Genomic DNA, 24,870 nt, shown 5'->3' with positions numbered 1-24,870 from the left:
GAGGAGGCTTTCTTAAGTGAAAGGCACAGTTGGATCAGCAGACTCCGGTGAGTGTGACCTGCTCTGTTCCCTCCCTGCTGACCTGGGAAAGTCGCTACCGGGCGGTGCTGGCCTCTGGGCAGGTGCCGAGGAGGGTCATCCCTGAGCGCTCACCAGGTAGGTGCCTGTTCTGCACTGACGGTATAGATGTTCGTCTTGTTGGTCGTCACAGTGACGCTGGTGGGGGTGGGTGCTGTCCCCTAATGTATCCATTCCACAGGTGAGATGTCTAGGGTCAGAGAAGCAGTGACTGGTCCAGGGACCCAGATGTGACCCTGGGCCATGCTCTTAGCCCTGCCCTGTGCTATGCTGGACTCAAGCCCTGACCTCTGTGGCCTCCCTGCCCTGGATTCCAAATCCACCCGGGGTTCCAGCCCCTGATGGGGCAGAGCCTGGCCCTGGAAGAGCCACTGGGACAGAGCTCCTATGGGTGAGGTGGAGGGGGTGGTCCTCGATCCAAATCTGTGCCCTAAGCTGGGTCCCCGCGGGAGGTCTCACCAACTCAGACTTCACATGCGGTCACTGAGGGTCATTGTGGGACCCACTGAACACAGGGGGTCCCTTGTCTGGGAGTGGGGTGAAGAGCCTTCTGCCCTTGGGCAGTTGGGTAGGGGACTTTGAGCCCTGCTGCCCTGAGACCTGGGCAGTGGGGACCTGGTCAGCGGGGCCCTCATCGAGAACATGGTCAGTGGGAGATTTGGTCATCATGGGTTGGGTCAGTGGGGGCCTGGTGAGCAGAGACTCGGACACTGGGGCTTAGTGAAAATATGATCAGTGGGGAAATAATCATGGGGCCTGCTCAGTAGGGCCTGGCTAGCAGAGGCCTGGCCAGCTGGCCACTGGACGACCTCAGACACGGGGTTTGTCCTTGGAGCCTCTTTGCCTCTATTCATAGTGGGGATGAGTCACAGCATCCCTGAGCATTTGCCAGGTGCAGGTTCTGTGCTGACCTTGTAGATGGCCTTTTCGTTCATCCCCACAGCAACTCCGTGGGGTGGATCCTGTCCCCAGATGTAGCCATTCCACAGGTAAGATGTCTAGAGTCAGACAGGTGATGACTGGCCCAGAGACCCAGATGTGACCCTGGGACATGCTCTCAGCCCTGCCCTGTGCAGTACTAGACTCGAGCCCTGGCCTTTGCAGCCTCCCTGCCTTAGATCCCAAATTTCCCTGGGGTTCTGGACCCTGATGGGGTGGAGGGGGTGATTCTCAGTCCAAGTCTGTGCCCTAAGCTGGGTCCCCACAGGAGGAGGTCTCACCAACTCAGACTTGAGGTGCGCTCACTGAAGGTTGCTGTGGGACCCACTGGACACATGGGGTCCTTCGTCTGGGAGTGGGGTGGGGAGCCCTCTGCCCTCGGGCAGTTGTGGAAAATGAAGGAGCTCTAGAGAGCTGCCTGGAGGGTGATGATCATCCCTCTTGGTCAAAGGGGCTTGGGGACTGGAACCTTCTCTATCTGATCCTCTAGAGGTCTTGTCTTCCCTTTGTCCCAAGTATTCCCAAGGAGGATGGTCCCCCTGGGTGTTCTCCAGGACCAAGGCCCCAGAGTTCTCTTGTTTTTTCCCTTGGTGATCCAGGAAAACGAAGCCCCCTCCTGTATCGACAGCTGGGAATTGTGGAGTCCACCGTCCTCCACCTGAGACGGGGTTTCCATGAGCACAGAGGCTGCTTTGGATTCAATAGGTCATTTTTACCCCAAACCAAATGCCCTCCTGCTTAGCTGGTGTCGTTCCTGAAGCGGCTGCACCAGCCAGAGTGCAGAGAATTGGAGCAGAACCGAGCAGTCACCAGCGTGGGGTGGGTGACTGTCTTGCTTCCTACAGAAAACTGGGCATCTTCATGGTCCTAGAAGGATCCCAGGAGGCTGATCCTATAGAGACATCTGGTTCCTGACCCCAACTGCCTCCAGGTGTCTGGAACAGCCCATCGTGGGCCCTTTACCCTCAGCAGGTGGATGCCGTTTGTCCTGCTGGGAGAATAAAACCTTTGGCGGCTGCCCTTCCTCACTGCATTGTGGTTGGGTCTTTGATGAACCGAGACATGCCCTCCCGCTTAGCTGGTGTTGTTCCTGAAGGAACTCCCTCTATGAAGGAACACACAAGTGTGTGTCTGTCTTAGGACATTTGGGAACAATGGGCCTCTCTGTCCAGGTCCCCCTGTGTTCAAGTCCTCAGGAAGGAGCCCACTCCTGGTCCAGAGCAGGGACTCTAGAGACTGGGGCATGGGTGGGAACACTGGGTTTAGCCCTTTGTCTCGGGGAGCAATGGTGGAATGGGGCTCACCTGTCTGGCCAGCATTTGGGGGCCTGGTGGGAGCCGTTCGGGTGTTCTCTGGAGCTCTCAGGTACAGCAGAGCCTTTGGATGACTTTGTCTCACAGGATGGAGATGGATGAGGACCCGGATATCCTGCCCACCCAGGGGCAGGGAAACATCATCATTACTAAGTATGAGCAGGTACAGGTCGGGCCACTCCCTTGAGGAAGGTGGGGCCTCACCTCCCCCACAGGTCAGAGCCTGGTCAGAGGGTCCTGGGCTCCCCAGGATCACAGGGTGAAGACAGACTCTCCATGCCCTCAGGACCCCAAGCCCCTCACCTTGCCCCTATCTCCCTGGCCCTTGCTGGGTCACAGAGATGCTGAGCTGGGGCAGCAGTGGACACAGAGCATGAGCGTGTCAACATCTGGAAATTCACCAGTCGCCTCTGGGTTGTGTGGTGAGTCCTCTGTCCCCCCACCCACCAGTCTCACCTCAGGGACGGGTTTTGTTTTTAGAAAGGTCTCTCTGGGGTAGGGCAGGTTTCCCTGGCTCAGGCCAATCTCCTCTCCAGGGTCAGAACTCCTGCCTCTCCTGCAAGTCCAGCCTGTGGTCAGGGTTAGGGCAGAGCCTCAAGGCCCATCTAGGGAGCTCGGGAGAGCGGGTGGGACAGAGAGGGGGTTGGGTCAGCCCCGGGGCTCTCAGCACTGAGGTCTCATCAGCAGGAGAGGAGGGGACAGCCTAAGGGTCTGGCCCTGTCCCCTTGGTGCCTGCCCTGGTGAGATCTGAGGGTGGTGGCCACAGGGTAAGGGGACACCTGGCCAGGCCTGTGGGCAGTTGTGTAGCAGGTCTCCAAGGGCTCAGGGGGCCCACTAGGGCATCCTATAGGGAGGGGCACGGGGACTGCAAGGGCTGTGACCCTGGGAGGCTGGGGGAGAAGGGTAGGGCCTGTCCTGGGCATCTCACAGTGAGGCCAGGGGGGCAACAGAGCCTGTAGCTGAAGACCCTGGGAGTGGTGCTGGGAAGGGACCTGGGCCTGGTAAGGGGAGCCCAGCCTGGAGCCGGCCCCTCAGGCCTCACAGGATGGAGAGAGGGAGGAGCCTGGAGTTGTGTGTGTTGGGGGGGGGGGTCGGTGAGCCTGTGAGACCTGCCACTTCCGGGATGCACCTGAACCAAGCTGGCCCAGGGTGGAGCTGACAGTCTGGGGAGGAAAACAGATGGGGTGGTCAGGGAACAGCGGCTCACCTGGGACCCCTCAGTGGGGTTGACTCAGTCCCCAAGCTCTGCGTGGCCCTCCAGAGACTCCTCCTGCTGGCTCAGTCAGCACCTCGGAGGGTGGATGGGAGGCTGAGTTGGGGCAGGCAGGACAGTAGGGGGAGGACAGCCAGGCATCCCATGTCCTGGTTTTTGCAGTGGCTGGGAGAGGCTGAGGGCTGAAGGCTGACTGCCCTGAGAGCCAGCTGAGGCTATAGGCAGGGTGGTGGGGCCAGCCCCACTGCCTGAAGGGCCCTTGGTCACCCTTGTCACCCCACGGTTCTCCCCAGCAGTGCTGAGCAGCCCAGTGAGAGACCTGGGGGTCTCATACCTAGGTTCTGACAGGAAGAGGGTCCTGGAAGGGCCAGGGTGGCTGGAGAGAGGGTCACAGTCTCCGTGGCGGGCAGGATGGGGGAAGATTGGGAACAGGCAGGGTCTGCGGCCAGGATGCAGGGAGAGGCAGGTGAATGCTGGGAGGTCACACCCTGCAAAGCCTATGGGGAGTGTCAGGTGTGATGGGTCCCAGGTGCGTCCTCAGGGCACTAGGCAGCTCTCAGGCCAGGCTCCCTGGACTCTGGTGGGTGATGTGGTCACTCACGAGGCACTGCTGTCAGGGCTCAGCCACCCACCCAGGGTGGCACCCATCTTGTCTCAGGACTGGACTTTCTCAGCTCCCACAGAGGGTGTCACCTCCAGCCCAGGAGAAGCAGCCCCATTGTGCAGCCCGAGGCACTCCACGGGCCCCAAGTGGCCCCCTCCAGGCCAGCCTCGAGCTCCCTCTTCTCCAAGGTCCTGGTGCCTCATGGGCATCAGCTCCACATGGAGGCCCTTGCCTTTCTTCCCTGTGCCTTCTCCCGGGCTGAGATTTAGGGTGGATGGCGGGGGGGCTGGGGCCCTCTCATGGATGAGGATGGCTCCTGGCCCAGGCAGGTCCTCAGCTCTGTCTGGGTTGCCTTACAGTGAGACAGAGCTGCCCACGTCAGTGCCCTGGAGATGAAGGTAAGAGCCTGTGCCTGCTGCGTGGGAGACTGGTCAAGGCACAGGGAATCGAGTAGTAGGTGAGACAGAGGGGGTGGCCTGCGGACCCAGGCGGTGGTAAGTGGGCCAGGGCTGTCCCTGGGAGGGGCGGCCTTTCCTGATGGACTCTGTTTCCAAGAGCGTTTGACCAAAACCCAAATCAAGAACCACAGTCTTGGCTCAGAGGTCACTGCCTGTTTGCACCAAGTCCCCAGCTAAAGGGCGGGGCCTGACCAAAACTCGGGGTGTCTGTGGCCTGAGGATGGTGTGTCCTGGTATCACCAGTCCAGACCACCAGCTCCAGTTCAGAGGGTCTCAGCCCCTGGGGTCTGCTCTTTCCTGACTCCTTCAGGGCCCCAAAGCCCAGGACCCAGCATCCACGGGCCGCTGCCGGAGGCCTGGCAGCTCCACTAACTCCATCATGGCTCATTTGACAGCAAAGATGTCAGGAAATAAAATGTACTGACAAGTGGCTGAAGATGCTTGGAGACTGGCCAAAATAGAACAGCAACAAGGTAACATGGCGGCTGGGCCTGGTGGCTCAGGCCTGTAACCCCAGCACTTTGGGAGGCTGAGGTGGGTGGATCACCTGAGGTCAGGAGTTCGAGACCATCCTGGCCAATATGGTGAAACCCGTCTCTACTAAACATGCAAAAATTAGCTGGGCACGGTGGCGGGTGCCTGTAATCCCAGCTACTCAGGAGGCTGAGGCACAAGAATTGCTTGAACCCAGGCAGTGGAGGTTACAGTGAGCCAAGATCGCGCCACTGCACTCCAGCCTGGGCGACAAGAGCGAGACTTCATCTCAAAAGAAAAAGAAGGTAACGTGGGGAGGGAGTGGCCTCTGTGACTGCTCTCTGCAGAGTCAGGAGACAGGCGCCCATGGCCATGACCTGGCACCATCTGCCTCTCAGCAGATGGGTGGCACTCTATCCCCACCACAGGACAGCAGGCCTGTTTACTGGCTTTCCTCCCCAAGTCACTACACATCCTGTCTCACTGGAGTGTTCTTCTGTCTGTAGCTGTCTCGAAGCATGTACAAAGGCATTCCCCTGGTATGAGGCCGGGCGTGATCACTCCTGCTAGACATTGAAAAAGTCAAGTCCCAGAACCCAGGAAATACAAGGTAAGGCCCTCCCACACTCGTCCAGGGCAGGATAAATAGGCCAGGCTGTGTCAGGAGCCCAGGACTCCAGCCGGAAGGAATGTCAAGCCCGGGTTGGGGGTGGGGGCTGTGGTCAGATGCACATACTAGGCACAGACAGTGACACAGGCACCACAGGTGTGCTGGGCTGGGCTGACCCTCCCTGGCTTCAGAAACAAGGCAAAAAAGGAACTTTCTGCAGAAGGAAAACTTCCTCCCTTCCTTCCAGAAGTGCTGACTGTGGGATGACTGCTGTCAGGGGCAGGGAGTCTTTTGTCTGTTCTGAGGCTGCTTCCTCCTCTTGGCCCTGCCCTACAGGTCATGAAGGAAAAGGGCAAGAGGTCCTCCAGAGTCATCCACCGCATCAAGGTAGATGTCAGCCACACCCTGCAGAACCACAAGATGTTTAGAGTATTCCCGGGCAGCGATATTCCCGGGCCATGTGCCCATACTCACAGGCATGGGTGCCTCTCGGGGGTGTCGGCACTTCTTGAAAATTCAGTGTTTGTGACCCACCAGGACGTAGTAGGCAGGACTCAAGCTCACTTGCCGGCATGGACACCCAAGCAAGGGGGAGGCTCAAGGGGTCAAACTGAGACAGAAAATGGTTGAAGCCCAGACTCCTGGTGTCACCTGGACCCGACCACCATGTCTCAGATGAAGAAATGACCTTCCCCTCCTGGCATTGCCCCAAAGCCCAGGAGCTTGGCAGGGGTGCAGGCAGATGGTCCTGGCAGGAGACAGGTTTGACAAGTTGCTGAGGTGCCTGATGGGCCAGGCTCTTGTCATGAAATGAGTTTGCATCCTGAGGAAGCCTCTTCTTCACCAGAAACCAGACAGAGATCCAATTTCCCCTTTGCCTGAACCCCGTAGGAGTGCAGCAGACAGGGAGGGGGTCACCCAGGTGGCTGTTCCTGCTCGGCCGCCACTTTCCAGACCATTCCAGGCAGGGAGAGCTGCTGAGCCAACTCCATGGGCTGCCACATGGGGTCTGGACCCAGCCGCCCTCCTGTGCCAGACAGGCAGCCCTTGAGCTGTCGCAGGACCCTTTGTGTGGTGGTCAGCGCCCTGCCGCCTGCCCTCGTGGTGGGTGCACTTCACAGGTGCTGCTCTGGGCCAGGCATAGTGGCCTCCCCAGCCTGGCCCAGGGGAGAGGGCATGAACAATCCCTGACTGTGCCCTTTAGGGCCATGTGAGCTTAGATGTTCACTGCAGGAGTCCCCCAGGCTCCTTGTCAGCTGAGTCACATGTGACCTGCTCAGTCCTCATGCCCAGCCCAAATCCCTGGGGGCCTGTGGCAGGTGTCCCCAAGGATCTCTGCCATCTCTGGTGATGTGAGTCCTCCCAGGTGGCCTCAGCCCTCCCAGGTGACATCCTTCTATGGTGACTCCGGCTCTTGCAGCAGGTGGGCTACCACAGGGACCTGAGCCGCATCACTGCCATCCTCCTCCTGTATCTGCTGGAGGAAGATGCTTTCTGGGTGCTGGCTCAGCTGCTGGCCGGTGAGAGGCACTCCCTGCAGGGTAGGTGGACGGCTGTCCCCGGGGCCTTACATAGTCATGCCAGGGGACGGCCACTGTGGCCGGTGATCCCAACTTCCAGTCAAGGTGCTTTCCTTGTATCCCAGCTTGTTTGGAGCCTCCAGGATGTCCCTGCTGAGGTCCCACAGCAGCCTGGGTCTGGACATGGACCCTCAAACCTCAAGTCAGACACCTTTCATCCCTAACATCAGAGAGCATTGATACCTTTTCCTGGCCACCCTCTGTTGCCCGAAGCCAGCCCCGACTTTGTGCAGGCGCCACTCACCTCCCTGAGTGTCCTCCTGCCTCCCAGCTGACTGCGCTCCCAGCCATCCTCCCTTCCTATGGATGGGCCGATGAAGCCAAGATGGCAATGACTGCCCATCCCATGTCCCCCAGCCTGATCCCACATCCAGGAGATGGCCACACAGCCCTCAGCTCCCACCCTGGTCTCCCCGCTAGCACCTGCCTGCCTCAGCCCTACCTCATGGTGTCAAAGGCATGCTGCCCTCCTGGCACCTCAACCCAGGATGCCACCGGGCAGCGCCTCCAGCCAGGGCCCTCCTCCCCAGGGCGGAGGCCACGTGATGGGGTCACCAGATGGGAGGGAGGGAGGCCTCGAGGTCCGGGGTCCCCCATCTTGCCCAGCTCTTCCAGCTGATGCCTCCACATCTTGGGCGTGGGCTCTGATGGGGTGATGGGTCGGCAGCTTCTCAGTGTTCTACAGCCCAAATACTGCCCAGATTCAGAGGCTCCTATCGCACCAGGAGAAAGTGCTGCACAAGTCCTTCCTGAAGATCGTGAGACAGCTGGTGAGTGGATGACACCCTCTGCTCCTCCCCATAGGCCCTGGGCCCCACAGGCCACGGGAGGCTCTAGCCTCTCACAGAGCTGAAAAGAGGCCAAGTCCCAACCACAGCCTGACCTGCGATGGGGATTCTCCATGGGTTCAGAGTTGGGTTTCCTTTTCCTATCCTGAAGGAGACAGAGGCGCTGGGACCAGGGTCAAGCTCTGGCTGAGCAGGGCTAAGGGAAGTATGTCCACTGGGCATCCGTGCATGGGGCAGGTGTTGGCGCCCTGGCCACCACCCTGGCTTCTGCTTCTTGAGGAAGGATCTACAGAGGGGCCTGGAAGTGGGAGGACTTCAGGGCAGCCCAGGGGGCCCTGAGCACCTCTGCTCCTCCCTTCAGGGCAAGGAAAGGCTGTGCATTGAAGGTTCCATGCTGACTAGGCTCCTCCGGTGTTTCCTTGATGGGATAAGGAGGCACAGGGAGACCCCAGCCCAGGGACCCTCCTGTCCCGCAGTGCCCGGTACCCCTAGCCCAGGAGTTGAGCTCCCCCAGGAGGACTCAGATCCCCTCCAGCCTGCAGGAGGCACAGGCAGTTCCCTGCAGGGCACATAAACCAGGCTCTGCCTGAGAGGGGGCATCCCACGGCAGAGGCCAGGGCTCAGGCCCAGCCTCATGGGCAGACTGGGTCAGGACCCAACTCGGAGGGCCCCAGGAAGCCCCAAGTCCTCAGGAAGCCCCTTCTTCCAGAAGCCACCTCACTGCTGAGATGAGTCCCCCATGAGGAGCTGTAGGACCTTGTCTGACTGCAGCCTCATGGAGGGGTTTCATCCCATGGAGAGGAGTCCTCAGCACTCCAGGGGACTGAAACCCCAATGGGTCCTGCTCAGGCCACCGGCCCCAGCCTGGAAAGGCCAGGTTCTCCCACACCTGCTGTCCCCACAGAAATCCTTTGGGCTCACCCTGCAACTGTGGGATGTGCTCATCTTGGAGGGCAAGCAGGTACTGACAGCCATGGCGCATGCATCATTCAAAATACACAGGGGTAAGTCCCATGTGCCTGGGGGTGCCCAGGGGAACACGTGGAACAGACCTCGGCTGGCCTGAGGGAAGCGTCCTCACACTGTCACGACTCTCTGCTCCATCCGAGTAGAGGGCCTGGCCTGGTGGGCTGAGCAAGGCATGATGACACTGAGCCCACTCCCCACATGATCCAGATGAGGGTCAGGAGTGTGGTGAGCACTTCCCTGCCCGGCCTCCCCCAGCTGTGGCCTCCTGTGCACAGCTCGACCCCAGGGTGGCCAAAAAGGACCCAGCACCACCCAGTGGGAGGTAGCTCTGGTGGAAACGGGGGTACGGGCACTGACCCCTCCCAGGGAACCCTCCTGGCCTGATGCCCACCCTCTCCCTAGAGCGCCTCATGAAGCTTTCCTGGAGTACCGCCTGGGAGTTTCAGGAGTGACTCTCTCAGAGCTGGGCCCTGGAGGACAACACGGTCCTCATGAACCTTCAAACCTCTATGAAGGAACTCACAAAAAAACACCAGGACCTGCCACCCCCAGGTGGGCTCCAGCACGAGGTCCCCTCCCGAGTCACCCTCTGGGGCAGTCAATGGTGGGGGGTGCCCTGGCCCCATCAGCCCTCCTACCTGGCCTTCCTCCTGCACCTGTTCTTCCTCCTCTTCCTCCTCTACTCTAAGAAAGTCAAATGGGTCTGCCACTCCTCAGGGCAGGCGCTGAGTGTGTGTGTGTGTGTGTGTGTGCTGGAATGCTGTGTGGACAGGCAGGGGCCATGGGCAGGACCCCAAAACACCCCTCCGCCACTTTCCACATTGTCCTCCTCTCCTTGAAGGGCCCTGAGGGACACTGGGGCAGTCAGACCCAGCTGTGGAAGCCCCCACCCCCACCTCCAAGCAGCCTCAGAGAGCAGCAGGGACCCCTCATTCCTGAGTGCCCCTCCAAGGATGTCAAGACAACATGCAGGGAAAAGAAAGAGAGATCAGACTGTCACTGTGTCTATGTAGAAAGGGAAGACATAAGAGACTCCATTTTGAAAAAGACCTGTACTTTAAACAATTGCTTTGCTTAGATGTTGTTAATTTGTAGCTTTGCCCCAGCCACTTTGACCCAGCCACTCACTTTGACCCAACTTGGAGCTCACAAAAACATGTGTTGTATAAAATCAAGGTTTAAGGGATCTAGGGCTGTGCAGGACGTGCCTTGTTAACAAAATGTTTACAAGCAGTATACTTGGTAAGGGTCATTGCCATTCTCTAGTCTCAATAAACCAGGGGCACAATGCACTGTGGAAAGCTGCAGGGACCTCTGCCCTTGAAAGCGGGGTGTTGTCCAAGGTTTCTCCCCATGTGATAGTCTAAAATATGGCCTCGTGGGATGAGAAAGACCTGACTGTTCCCCAGCCCGACACCCGTAAAGGGTCTGTGCTGAGGTGGATTAGCAAAAGAGGAAAGCCTCTTGCAGCTGAGATGGAGGAAGGCCACTGTCTCCTGCCTGCCCCTGGGAACTGAATGTCTCGGTGTAAAACCCGATTGTACATTTGTTCAACTCTGAGATAGGGGAAAAGCTGCCCTATGGTGGGAGGCGAGACATGTTTGCAGTAATGCTGCATTGTTATTCTTTACTCTGCTGAGATGTTTGGGTGGAGAGAAACTTAAATCTGGCCTACGTGCACGTCCAGGCATAGTACCTTCCCTTGAATTTATTATGATATAGATTCTTTTGCTCACATGTTTTTTGTTGACCTTCTCCTTATTATCATCCTGCTCTCCTACTACATTCCTTTTTGCTGAAATAATGAAAATAATCATCAATAAAAACTGAGGGAACTCAGAGGCCAGTGCCGGTGCAGGTCCTTGGTGTGCTCAGTGCCAGTCCCCTGGACCCACTGTTGTTTCTGTATACTTTGTCTCTGTGTCTTCTTTCTTTTCTCAGTCTCTCATCCCACCCGACTAGAAATACCCACAGGTGTGGAGGGGCAGGCCACCCCTTCACAACAAGCCAGGGAGACAAGAGAATCAGTGCCCCTGACCCAAGAGGATTCAGGCACAGGATAGAGGAAGCCCTAACCCAGAGCCAGAACCAAGAGTTCAGCTGGGCATGGGATTGGTCCAGCCCTGGCATGGGGTGAACAGCCTGGAGGGCAGAGGGGAACCCATGCCCGGGGCCTTCTCATGCTCTGAGACAGGCCCCCATGTGTGGTGGCAAGGGGGCTGGGTGACAGTGCAGGTCCCTCCCACTTGAGTTCTGAGTTGGGGCTGCCAAAGAGCCCTGAGGTGAGGGCATGAGGCAGGAAGCCCTGAGCCAGCCTGAACCCTGGGGGCCATTTCAGGAGCAACCTGAGGTTCCCTGAAAGCTCCCTGACCCTAGACTGCACACAATCCTCGCCCTGAGATCAGCAGCCTGTGGGGGCATCCTCAGTGTCAGGGACCCCGAGGACTCCAGAGACCCAGGCCTGTGTCGCCCAGCCCTGAAGGGACCCAATGAGCTTGGTGAAGATGCCGACCATGTCTGTTTCTTTTTTTTCAGGAGAACTCAAGCAAGAGTCCTCGAGGGTGTCTCCTGGCATTGGGCCCCTCTGTGAGGGGGACAGATTGGCCCTGCCCAGCCCACCAGCTCAGCTCCTTCCTGGGACAAAAGCCTTGTCCTCCCCCAGCCTGGCCTGACAGGGTTGTCTCCATGGCCGAGGCCAAGACCCCGCAGCACAAAGGGGCTTCCCCAGAACCCAGGGCAGCAGGCTGCTCTCTGGGTGGCCCAGAGGATCAAGATGTGGCCAGCCTGTTTCCCGGTGAGGTCAGGCCTCGTATTACATAAAAATACCTGTGCTGGGACTCTATGCCACACCTCCACACAGACCTGGATGCTGGGATCCATGGTTTCCCTACTACAATTTTTTTTTTTTTTGAGACGGAGTCTTGCTCTGTTGCCCAGGCTGGAGTGCAGTGGCACGATCTTGGCTCACTGCAAGCTCCGCCTCCCAGGTTCACGCCATTCTCCTACCTCAGCCTCCCTAGTAGCTGGGACTACAGGCGCCCGCCACCACGCCCGGCTAATTTTTTGTATTTTTAGTAGAGATGGGGTTTCACCGTGTTAGCCAGGATGGTCTTGATCTCCTGACCTCATGATCCACCCGCCTTGGCCTCCCAAAGTGCTTACAGGCATGAGCCACCGCGCCCGGCCTCCCTACTACAATTTTGAACAGGGCTACTGGGCCCCTGTCACTTCAACATCTTACCTGGACAGCCCTGAAACCATAGGATGGCCCTGGCCTACCAAGCCCACTGGGACCCTGACACCAAGCCCTGCCCAGGCTTATGACAGAGGAGGCAGGTCAGGAGACACCCCAGCAACAAGGCGGCACCTGCCTGCGATGCCCCTCAGTAGAAGAATGTGGCATGGAAGGAGCCCAGGTGGCACCCGCCCAGCTTCCTTGCAGCCCCAGATGGCTGCTGGACCTTGGTTCTGGGCCTTGGAAAATCCCATTCAGGGGAGCTTGGTCCCATCAAGGCCTCTGGAGGGAAGGCTAAGCATAGGGTTCCCGCGGCCCCAGCCAGCCAGCCAGCAGTGTGCCCTGGGGCCTCTGACCCCACCTGTGAATCCCAGGCCCAGAGGTTCCTGGCTTCAACTCGAGTCCTAGGAGGAGAGGGGCACCAGAGGCACCACGGGCTCCCAAGGTGACCACACAGGGGACCAGGGCACTGGGAGCCCTGATGCTGTAAGGATTCACATCAGAGAACCTGAGCAAGATGGGAGCCCATGCAGTAATGAGGATGTGGAGGGCTGGCTCAACGGGGCCAATAGCTGTGAACACTGCTGCCTCTTCCCAGCCTCATCGCCGCAGTGCAGGCAGTCTGATCTCTGGAGCCCAGCCCAAAAGTGTCCCGGGTGCCCTGGCTTCATATGCCAATATGCCACCCGGAGGCTTCGAGGCCCTGCCTGCTGCACACCCGCCTCACCATTGCTGAGCACCCCATCTGATGAGAGACTTGCTGTGGATTCCTGGGCCAGCACCATTTCCCAGGAGGAGCGGCGGGCTGCCTGTGGGCAGGCTGCCCACACTGTGGAGGGGACTGAGATCAGCCTTCACTGTAGGAAGCCCCTACCTGGACACAGACTTGCCGGCTCTACCTATCGCCATCATGGCAGCCTACATGGCATTACTTGTGACCAGGGCGCCCCATCCAGGTCGGTCTGCCCTGGCTGCTGTTTTCCCTCCTGCCACCCTCTCTTTGACTGCTTGTGTCAATAAAAGGAGAACTGGACAGTTTTCAGAATAAAGTGTCTCAAGTCTCTCTAAAATGTGTAAAACCAAGCTGCACCACGACCACCTTGGTACATGTTCTCACAATCTCCTGAGGGCTGTGTCCCGGACCGGACCATGGTCACTCATATTTGGCACAGAATAAATCTCTTCAAACATTTTACAGAGTTTGACTCTTCTTCATTGACAAGACCATAGAGAGTAACTTCTGGATGTTGCCATGGCATTTGTAAATGGTCATGGCCCTGGTGGGAGTGCCTTTTAGCATGCCAATGCATTGTAATTAGTGTATAATGAGCAAGAGGACAACCAGAGGTCACTTTCATCCCCATCTTGGTTTTGGCGGGTTTTGGCCAGCTTCTTTACTGCATCTTATTTTATCAGCAAGATCTTTATGACCTGTATCTTGTGCTGACCTCCTATCTTATCCTACGACTAAGTATGCGTAACCTTCTGCAAATGCAGCCCAGTAGGTGTCAGACTTATTTTACCTGGACCTTATTCAAGATGGAGTCACTCTGGTCCAAATGTGTGTGACACATTTAGATGGTCACAGGGGAGGTGGTGGGCCTTCAAATTTTATTTTGGTTCATGATATGGCTTGGTGTGTATGCTTTTCATTTGTAAAATTGCTGTTCTTTTGACAATTTAAGTGACTGTTTCATTGACCGTAAGTTTGAAAATAAAAATTAAGAAACAAATTCCAATGACTGTGCTGTGGTTGGAGACTTTATTTACCAAGATGTTTACCCTTTCCTTTCCCCTCTCATTATGAGGAGCTGTGTCACTCCTCCTCCTCCTCCTCCTCCCCTAATGTGGCCCTAAGAGCTGCCCCCACCAACTATCAACACCACACACCTCTGAGTACCTCAGGAGGGCACCACTCTGGGGCCAGGCTGTGGGACTATGCTGTGGGAGAAGCCAAGGTCCCATGAGACCCCAAGAGAAACTTTGAAACAAAAGGCCTGGATTGGCATCAGGAGAAGATCTAACCCAGGCTCAAGGCAGCACTGGGAAACGAACAGCTCTATACTGCATCCCAGCTCTCTGGCTATTTCAGAGCAACCATCAGGCTGGGCAGGGGTGGCTCATGCCTGTAATCCTAGCTCTTTGGGAGGCCAACATGTGGGTGGGTCACTTGAGACCAGGAGTTTGAGGCCAGCCTGGCCAACATGGTGAAACCCTGTTTTTACTAAAAAATTAGCTGGGCATGGTGGCATACTCCTGTATTCCCAGCTACTTGGGTGAGCTGAGATCACACCACTGCACTCCAGCCTGGGTGACAGAGCGAGATTCTGTCTCCAAAAAAAAAAAAAAAAAACTCCTTTTGGAGACTCCCCAAGGGGAAGGAGACTGTTGGGAAGTTAGGCTGTGTTTAGGGGATGTTCAGAAGCCTCAGGCCTGGTAACCTGGGGGACCCCAGAACCACCAGGGCAGGCAGGAGCCTCAAAGCGCAAGCCTAAGAGGGCCCCAAGAGCTTGCTGTTCACTGTGACGGGTCACAGAGGGCCACCTGCCATGCGGCTGGAACTATTAATACTGCCTCTCCTCTTAAAAATACACTAGGAAGAGCCTCTCTGAAGTCATTAGTTATGGGGTTTCTTATTGGAAAAAATACGAGAATAAAATCTACAAAGAAATCAAATGAGTGGCCCAAACTCTATTCTGCACGAGTGCACACACACTCGCTTTGCTTCCCCTTAGAGGAAAACATCCTGCTCTGACCCCTGGATGGGTGCGGGTGCAGGAGGATGAAGAGCACGGAGACCCCCTTTGAAGTGTGTGGGTAGAGCAAGTCTAGGGCTGCAATGAGGAGTGAGAGGTTTTATGGGATGATAGGACTTTTTTTTTTTTTTTTTTGAGACGGAGCCTTGCTCTTGTTGCCCAGGCTGGAGTGCAATGGCTTACTGCAACCTCCACCTCCAGGGTTCAAGCGATTCTCCTGCCTCAGCTTCTGAGTAGCTGGGATTACAGGTGCCTGCCACCATGCCCGACTAATACTTTTTTTTTTTTTTTTTTTTTGAGACAGAGTCTTGCTCTTGTTGCCCAGGCTGGAGTGCAGTGGCACGATCTCGGCTCACTGCAAGCTCCGCCTCCCGGATTCACTCCATTCTCCTGCTTCAGCCTCCCGAATAGCTGGGACTACAGGCACCCACCACCACGCCCGGCTAATTTGTTTTGTATTTTTAGTAAAGACGGGGTTTCACCATGTTAGCCAGGATGGTCTCGATTTCCTGACCTTGTGATCCACCCGCCTCGGCCTTCCAAAGTGCTGGGATTACAGGTGTGATCCACTGCGCCCGGCCTTTTTTTATTTTTTTATTTTTTTTATTTTTTTAAGTAGAGACAGGGTTTCACCATGTTGGCCAGGCTGGTCTCAAACTTCTGACCTTAGGTGATCCGCCCACCTCGGCCTCCCAAAGTGATGGGATTACAGGTGAGCCACCACCCTGGCCAGATGGCCAGACAATAGAACTTTTATGGTGTTTACCCTTTCACTCCGCAGAGGCATCTGACCAGGCCAGATGATAGAACTTTTATGATGTTTACCCTTTCACTCTGCAGGGGCATCTGACCACTTCTCACCACCTTCATGCTTGCTTTAAGCCACTCTCATCTCTCCCTGGGGTCACTGCAATTGAATTCTAACGGGTCTCCCAATTTCCCAGCGGTTGCCCCTGTAGCTGTTCTCAGCACTGCAGCTGGAGGGAGGCACCCTGTGAACCCTGAGTCAGATCATGCCCCTCCCCCTCAAAACCCTTCCCTGCAGCACCACCATACTTTGGCAAAGCCAAGGACCTCGAAAAGCACCCAACCCCCCATAATCTTGGCCTCCTCCCACCCATCTCCCTTACCCCATTTTTTCCCGCTCTCATTGACTTCTTTGCTGTCCCCACAACTGGCCAGGCTCCCACCTCAGGGCCTGGCTCTGCGCCACCCACTTGCAATGTTCTCAGGGCCTTCCATGCCCTCTGCAGCTCCTTGCTCAATTGGCCCCTTCTTGGTGACTCTTCTTGACCTCCCCACTTGAAACTTCAAATCTCCCCAATCCTCCTCCTTGTTCCCCAGGTGCCCTGGGTCTGGACAAATGCTATGTGGGAGTGGATGCTTCTAGAAGCGTACGGGCCAAGGTTCACGGCTGGATAAGCATCTGAGATACCACAGCCCAAATGGACGTTTCCTGACCTTGTCATGTGAATTAAACTTTCGAAAAGTTATTATGGTATGACTTACATCTGCTGTGAGTGCACAGCTCTGAAGACTTACAGATGGAACTCGCCAGCCCCCAGATCATGAAGCAGAACATGCCCAGGCCCTCCCAGAACTGCCCCTGCAACCACGGCCTGACTCTGCAGGCCGGCCTCCTGTGCTTTACACACAGGGAATGATAACCGCCTCAGTTTTTTAAAATGAACTTTTACTTTTACTTTTTGAATGACTAAATTTACAGAAAAATTAAACAGATACCACAGAGTTCGCCTATGCTTTCTATCCAACTCTCCTTAAGAATGAAATTTTGCATAACCCTGGCACATCTGTCAAAACTAGGAATTTAGGCCAGGCGTGGTGACTCATGCCTGTATCCCAGCATTTTGGGAGGCCAAGGCAGGATTATTTGAGGCCAGGAGTTCAAGACCAACCTGGACAACACAGCGAGACCCCATCTCTACAAAACATACTAAAAAAACCCCAAAACAATACAATCAGCTGGGCATGGTGGTGCATGCCTGTGGTCCCAACTACTCAGGAGGCTGGGATGGGAGGATTCCTTGAGCCCAGGAAGTCAAGGCTGCAGTGAGCTACAACTGCACCACTGCACTGCAGTCAGGGTGACAGAGCAAGACCCTGTCTCAAAAAAAACAAAGAGGAAAGGAAAAGGAAAAAGGAAAGGAAAGAAAAGGAAAAAAGAAGCAAACGGAGAATGAGGCGTGAGCCTCTCATGGGATTTATTCCTGTTTACGGCTGGAAACCCAAGGACAACACTGTCCAGGGAAACGCTGAGGCCCAGTTGACGACACGTGCTGGGCTCGAGTCTTCACCTTCACCTCAAAGAGGCTTTAGCCTCTCATCTCTCTCCTCTTCTCATCCAGGCTGTCTCTACACCAGCAGTGCTCAACCAAGATGCTCCTGCCCTCACCATCAAGAGACAGGCAGTCGTGCCTGGGGTCACTGGGGTTGTCTCAATGACAATGGGTGGGCGGTGATCTACTGGCACCTAATAAGTAGAGTCCAGGGATGCTGCCAACCATCCTAGGATGCACAGGACAGCCCCAAAACAAAGCTGATGTGCCACCCCATCCCCTTTCACAACTGGACCACTCCTCCCTAGGGTAATTATGAGACTTTGTACAACCACAAGCAAAATCCATTTGTTTTACAAGGAACACACTGGAGACAGCACCCAGTCTGAGAACTTCATGCTACAGAAGGGTTTTGTTTTTGAAAACCGAAACTACAGAATAAATACCCAGAGAGAGACAGGGAAACCTCACCATATGAGTTCAAATGAGCAACCTGAGTATTCTTGGCTCCTGGTGGAAACGGAGGTGCTAATCTCAGGCGAGCCCATCTCCTGTGGCACCCACCACAGCTTGGTTTTGAGCTGCTCTTTCCACTCCTGGCACAAGAGGAGCAGATACTTGGGCAGCACCATGACTAACTGGGCAGCCAAGACCAAGACTCTTATGCACACAGATGCCCCCTGGTGGCCCCTCCTCCACCAATGCTGGAGGAAGCAGGCCACCGGCAGCTGCTCCCAGACTCAGGGGCCTGAACTCTTCCTCTTCTCTCACCTGGCTGGGAACTGTGCCAGCTGAGGGCCTCAGAGCAGGCTGTGATGAGTTTCTGAGTGTCAGAGCCCTTGAATGGGGCTCCCAGCTTTATTCTTTGGCTTCCCCGGCTGTAGGAAACCTGTGGGGCACAAGGACAGGTCACTGGGTTCAGGATGAGATGAACTGGGTTCCAGTCCTGACACTGTCCTGACTGGCTGTGTGACCTGGAGCAAGTCACTTAATGTCTCTGAACCTCACTCTCCTACCCACTGAAATTAAGAAGTCAATGTGTTGAGCAGGGTTTGGTGAAAATGTTTCTCTCCTGGATCCTGAGTGGTGGTGTAACTGACTACACGTTCTCTGGAAGGGGATTTGGTAACATGAATCTAGAGCAGGGGTCTTAAACTCAGGTGCCCCTAAGAGCCAGGTAGGTGATGTAATAGAGGGAGAGCCCATTAGCATAAGGGTAAGGGCAGCTCTGATTGTTTTTTTTTTTTTTTTGGAGACAGGATCTTGCTCTGTCACCGAGGTTGGAGTGCAGTGGCGTGATCTTTACTCACTGCAGCCTCTACCTCCTCGGCTGAAGTAATCCTCTCACCTCAGCCTCCCGAGTAGCTGGGACCACAGGCACAGGCCACCACACCTAGCTAAGGTTTTGATCTTTTTCTACAGACAAAGTCTCCCTATGCAGTTCTTAAAAAATATTTTTGAGGTAAAATTCACATAAAAATTACCATTTTATTTTTATTTATTTATTTTGAGATTGAGCTTCAATCTTGTTGCCCAGGCTGGAGTGCAATGGCACAATCTTGGCTCACTGCAACCCCCACCTCCTGGGTTCCAGTGATTCTCCTGCCTCAACCTCCCGAGTAGCTGGGATTACAGGTGCCCACCACCATGCCCGGCTGCTTTTTTGTATTTTTAATAAAGACAGGGTTTCACCATGTTGGCTAGGCTGGTCTTGAGCTTCTGACCTCAGGTGATCCACCCTCCTTGGCCTCCCAAAGTGCTGGGATTACAGGCATGCCTGGCCTCGGTACCATTTTTCAAGAGCCTGGCTCTTCCCCATTGAATGATCTTGGCACTTTTGTCAAAAATCAACGAACCTTATATGTGAGGGTTTATTTCTGGACTCTCCATCTGTTCCATTGATTTCCATCCCTCTCCTTATGCCATGACCACACTCTTTTCATTACTGTAGCTTGAAACAAGTTTTGAAACCAGGAAGTGTGAGTCTTTCAACTTTGTCCTTTTTCTTCTTTTTTCTTACTTTACTCATTTTTAAATTTTTGAGACAGGGTCTCAGTCTCACCAAGACTGGAGTGCAGTGGTGCAATGATAGCTCACTACAGCCTCCAAGTCCTGGTGTCAAACCATCCTCCCATCTCCGCCTCCCTATTAGCTGGGACTACAGGCACATGACACACACCTGGCTATTTTTTTTTTTTTTAAACATTTAGTTTTTTGTAGAAACCAGATTCATTATGTTGCTCTGCTGGTCTCAGACTCCTGGCCTCAAGTAATCCTCCAATCTCAGCCTCCCAAAGTCCTGGTATTACAGGCATGAACCATTATGCCCAGCTTTTTTGTCCCTCTTTTTCAAGATTGTTTTGTTTCTTTGGGATCCCTTGGAATTCCACACCAATTTGGGGATCAGCTTTCCTATTTCTACAAAAAAGGCCACTGAGATTTTGATAGAGATTGCATTGAGTCTGTATTTTGCTTTGGGTGGTATAACATTTTAACAATATTAGGTCTTCCAGTCCATAAACCTGAGCTGTGTTTACAGGTATATAGGCCTTTAATTCTGTTCAGCAATGTTTCATAGTTTTTGTGCACAAGTCTCTCACCTTAAATTTATTCTGAAGAATTTTATCCTTTTGGTTTCTATTGTAGGTGAGTTTGTTTTAATTTTCATTGCTAGTGTATAGAAATAAAACTGATTTCTGCGTGTTGACCTTGTACTCTGCAACTTTGCTGAATTCCTTTATTAGTGCTAGTAGCTTTCTACTGGATTTTAAGAATTGTTTTTATGTAAGGTAATTTCATCTGTGAATAAATACTTTTACTTCTCCCCTTCCAATATGATGCTTTTTATTTATTTTGGTTGCCTAATTTCTCTGGCTAGAATTCCAATACTATGTTAAACATAAGTGGGCGTTTTGGCCTGTTCCTATGTTAGGTGAAATGTTTTCAGTCTTTCACCACTGAATATGAGGTTGGCTGTGGGTTTTTCATAAATGTGTTTTATTAGCTGGGCATGGTGGTTCACACCTGTAATCCCAGCACTTTGGGAGGCCAAGGAAAGTGGACAGCTGGAGCCCAGGAGTTAGAGACCAGCCAGGGCAACATGGTGAACCCTGTCGCTACAAAATACAAAAATCAGTCAGGCGTGGTGGTGCATGCCTGTAATGCAGGCATGTGTCACCACACCCAGCTAATTTTTGTATGTTTAGTAGAGAAAGGGTTTTGCATGTTGCCCTGACTGGTCTTGAACTCCTGGCCTCAAGTGACTTGCCTGCCTCAGTCTCCCAAAGTGCTGGGATTACAGGTGTGAACCACTGCACCTGGCCTTCATGGAACCATTATTAATAATAATAGCCAAAACGCAGAAACAACCCAAATGCCCACCCACTGATGAATGGATAAACCACATAGGATATATCCATAAAATGGAATATTATTTGGCCATAAAAATGAACTACTGATACATGCTATAACACAGATGACCTTTGGAAACATTATGCCAAGTAGAAGAAACTAGTCACAATACACCACATATTGTGTGACGCCATTGATGTGAAATGTCCACAACAGGTAAATCTATAAAGACAGAGAATAGATTAGTAGTAGCCTGTGGCTAGGGAGGAATGAAGACTGACAAAGTTTCCTTTTGGGGTTATCAAAATGTTCTAAAATTAGATTATGGTGATAGTTGCATAACTCTGTAAATACATTAATACTAAAAAACATAGACCCATACACTTTAAACAGGTGAACTTTATGTCACGGGAATTATATTTCGATAAAACTATTTACTGAAGGGGAGGCAAGAACTGGGCAGTTGGAGAAAAAGAAGGAAAAAAAGACTTTCTATCATATCTTTCAATACTTTCTGGGTTTCAAGCCACCTGACTATACTATCTATTCAAAAGCAAGTCTGAAATCACAGGATATAAAAAAAATTAAAGACAGACCCCTGATTCTCCCCTAGTTTGGGCTGGTGAGTGGAGAAGGAGGGAGCTACCGCACACCCTGCCATAGTGTGAAGCAGTGGCTGAGTAGAATGCCAACAGTGGGTTCTATTGGACAAGGGCAGCTTTGGGGAGTTTCCAGGACCCATTCATGGCCTGGAAGCCACCAAAGCCACTGGACCTGAGGGGAGACAGTGCCCTATTGACCAGATGGCAGTTGCCCAACTGACCAGAGGAGCTGTCCATGCCCTTCCTCTTCTACCACCATCTCAACCCACATAAAATCTCAGAACCCCCAGGAAGCCCCAAAGAGAAACAGGAAAACCCTAAGACTGACACAGCCAGGTGGAGTAGAAGCTTGAGAGAGAAGCTCCGTTGACAGAAAAAGAAAGGAAGAACTCTTCTCAGGCACTAGCTTTGTGGGCTGGGCTCACACTCTGGGCAGCCGCAGACCTGGATGCAGGAGAGACTCTCTCCTGCACCCTGAGACCAGAGAGCAGCCAAGGAGGGTGATTCTTAGAGCCCGCTGCTTGTGCCTCATGTGCTTGTCCAGTTAACAGGTGCTGCTAGATCTCTGTGGTCAAATTAGCTTGAAAAATGCTGGGTTAAACAAAGTCAAAGCAGCCAGGTGTGGTGGCTCACGCCTGTAATCTCAGCACTTTGGGATGCTAAGGCAGGCGGATCACCTGAGGTCAGGAGTTTGAGACCAGCCTGACCAACATGGTGAAACCCCATTTCTACTAAAAATACAAAATTAGCCAGGCGTGGTGGCGCATGCCTGTAATCCCAGTTACTTGGGAGGCTGAGGCAGGAGAATCGCTTGAACCCGAGAGGTGGAGGTTGCAGTGAACCAAGATCGCCCACTGCACTCCAGCCTGAGCAACAAGAACAAAACTCCATCTCGAAAAAAAAAAAGAAAGCCAAAGTATTTTTTTTTTTTAACTGCAGTCCTTCTTTCTCAGAGCCTTTTCTTGTGTGCTTGTGACTCTTCAAGAGGAAGTCTGGCAGGTTCAAAGCACTTTTGTGTTTTTGAGGCATATCTAATAGGAAAGACAGTCTTCTTTGTTTTACAGCTGACGGGAAGTGTCTCAGCCAAAGTCCCAGCGTGGGTCGGGGAACAACTGGCCAGGGCTGATTCTGCAGCACCGGACAGCCTCTGCCAGCACCAGGTCACAATTCTGGCTGGTCCTGACTCATGGTCCCAGGGCTCTAAGCAACATCATCCCGTGTCGAGGCAGCCTTTGGTCACTGCTTTGTTCAATTCTCAGAAAGTTTATGTATTTGAGCCCCTGATTAGGTACGTGTCTGGGGACATGGTTAACTGGACACCCTGGGGTGTGGGGACACAGCAGCAGGGAAAGGCTGTGAATCCAGGCTGTGTCCAAGGTCCACCCAGCGGTGGGTTCCATCTGCACAGTGAGACGTGCAGTTTCCCCCTCGACCTGTTAGATGTAAATGAGCGGCACCCTCTCCCACCCCCGTGCCTGCACCTTGGGTCTCAGGAGCCCAGGTGAGTGGCTGGGGTCCAGGCTCCTGGGATCCCATGGGGCACTGCCCACCAGTGCGCACAGAGCAGTGGAAGGCCTGCCTGGCCTTGGATCAGGTATCGACTGTGGGATGGCCCGTCTTCTAGATCTGGCCCTGGCCACCCCTTGGGCCTGATCTCCCGCCCCCCGGCACACACCCTGGGCCAGGATAGCTCTCCAGCCTCCCAGCATCACTGAGAAGGCCCTTCCCTTTTCCTGGACATACTTATTCTATTTATTGCCTAGTCAGCTCCTCCTGATCCTCCTTCAAGGCTCTGTTGAGCTGTCACCTCCTCTGGGACGCCGTCCCTGACCCAGCCCAAGTCAGGTGACGCTCTTTCTCTATGTCTTGTTGGTCCTGTCCAACACCTAGCAGAGCACTGGAAAGGCTGAACCCCAGGCCTGGACAGCCTGGGTTTGAATCTTGACCCTGCCGCACACCAGTGGAAGGCCTTGGTGACAATTCATGGAACTCCTCTGTGCCTCCATGCTCTCTGTGTAAAAGGGGATGAGAACATCGCCCATCTCACAGGTGGTTATGAGCATGAAGTAAGGGAGCACAGTTATGTTCTTAGAGCAGGTTCTTGGTACACAGTAAGTCCTCAATAAAGGCCGTGGAGGATGAATACTACGGCCCGTATTGCACTGCATGGCAACTGTACTCCTGTGTCTTCCCCATCCTCTGAAACCTCCTGGGGGATGGCAGGCCCAGCAACAGCCAAAGGCGGAGTGAGAGGAACGTAAAAGCCAAAGAAAGCCCATGGGCCCTTAGGAAGAAACTGAAGGATGAGGAGGATGTGGGCAGGTGGAGAGGAAGGAGGGAGCCTCCAGGAAGCAGCTGGAGCAGGGTGATGGTGCACAGAGCAGGAGAGGAGATGCAGACGGTCAGCAAACACAGGAAATGTCCAGTCTCCCCAAAATCAGAAAAACACAATGGAACAATGAAAAACTAACTTTCAGCCATCAGGTTGCAAAGTTTTAAAGTTGGTAACATCGAGGGCAGGGGGGTGATCTACAGAAACATGAACTCAGGGCCCACTGGAGGGAGGGAACTGGCAGCAGCATTCTGGAGAGTAACCAGCCATGGTCAGTTAAATGCAGAACACAGACCTAACCCATCCCCGAGAAATTCTCCTCCTCCGTGAGCCTCCTCATAACAGTGAGAAACGGGAAACAATATAAATGTCCATGCAGCAGAGGATGCCTGAATAAGCAGGGTGCACAGGCCAGAGCCAGGAGTCTATGCCACAGTTAAGAGCATGAGACAGATGTGGAATCTCTCAGGACAGATATTGAGTGAATAAAAGTAGTTTATAGCGTGAGTCTTATAGTATTGTTACTGGAAGGAAGGGAGTGTGAGTTGTCCAGGTCCTTGGTGTTTTGAACAAAGAATTGAACAAAACACACAAAGTAACAAAGAAATTAAACACAGAAGGAAGCAGGAAAGCAGGGATTTATTAAAGCAAGAAAGCACTCCACAGGGTGAGAGTGGGCCCGAGCAATGGGCTCAAGGGCCTGGTTACAAAGTTTTCTGGGTTTTAAGTACTCCTTTTGAGGTCCCTATAGGCTACCCCTCACCTGGATGAAGGATTTGGTCATGGCTAATTAAAGGCTGGGGCGAATTGGTGCCCTATGCAGAGGAAGGGATGGCTCATGCTTGGCCCTGGCCAATCCAAGGCACTCTCCCTTTCCATCTGAGATGTGGTGGAAGGGGAGGGCTATAGGAGAGGAGCCTTTGATCCTTGTCACTTGGGTGTGGGGAGATCGGTTTGTGTGTAGGGGTGGTAGCCTTAGGAAGGTCGCGTTAATTGGCCTTAGGTTCCTTGCCCCCAGATCCAGGTGTTCTCTCTTTAGGGAGTCAGCATGAATTGACCCCAGATTCCCTGCCCCCAGACGTTGGTGGTTTCCCTTGATTCACCTTTAGGAATTCAGCATGAGTTGGCTGTTTTTTTTTTTTTTTGAGACGGAGTCTCGCTCCGTCACCCAGGCTGGAGTGCAGTGGCGCAATCTCGGTTCACTGCAAGCTCCGCCTCCTGGGTTCACGCCATTCTCCTGCCTCAGCCTCTCCGAGTAGCTGGGACTACAG

The 24,870-nt window shown here is 53.9% G+C and overlaps 1 protein-coding gene across 1 annotated transcript in view; it reads left to right on the top strand.

Annotated features, from left to right (window-relative positions):
- TBC1D28 (TBC1 domain family member 28) overlaps window positions 1–13,954 on the top strand; it is a 14,054-nt gene extending 100 nt beyond the window's left edge. Inside the window, 9 exon segments of the mRNA XM_058428112.1 lie at window positions 1–2,493; window positions 2,670–2,752; window positions 4,530–4,545; window positions 5,001–5,057; window positions 5,586–5,708; window positions 6,026–6,113; window positions 6,116–9,018; window positions 9,429–9,578; window positions 11,562–13,954. The exon segment at window positions 1–2,493 is cut by the window's left edge and continues 100 nt beyond it. Of these exon segments, the coding sequence (XP_058284095.1) occupies window positions 2,311–2,493; window positions 2,670–2,752; window positions 4,530–4,545; window positions 5,001–5,057; window positions 5,586–5,708; window positions 6,026–6,113; window positions 6,116–6,201 (636 nt within the window). The 5' untranslated portion in view covers window positions 1–2,310 and the 3' untranslated portion in view covers window positions 6,202–9,018; window positions 9,429–9,578; window positions 11,562–13,954.
- The last annotated feature ends 10,916 nt before the right edge of the window (window positions 13,955–24,870 follow it).

The sequence above is a fragment of the Hylobates moloch genome, unplaced genomic scaffold, assembly GCF_009828535.3.
Source record: "Hylobates moloch isolate HMO894 unplaced genomic scaffold, HMol_V3 SCAFFOLD_15, whole genome shotgun sequence".
NCBI classification, from domain to species: Eukaryota; Metazoa; Chordata; class Mammalia; order Primates; family Hylobatidae; genus Hylobates; species Hylobates moloch.
The sequence above is the reverse complement of the archived record's forward strand: the minus strand, read 5'-3'. Positions and strand labels throughout refer to the sequence as shown.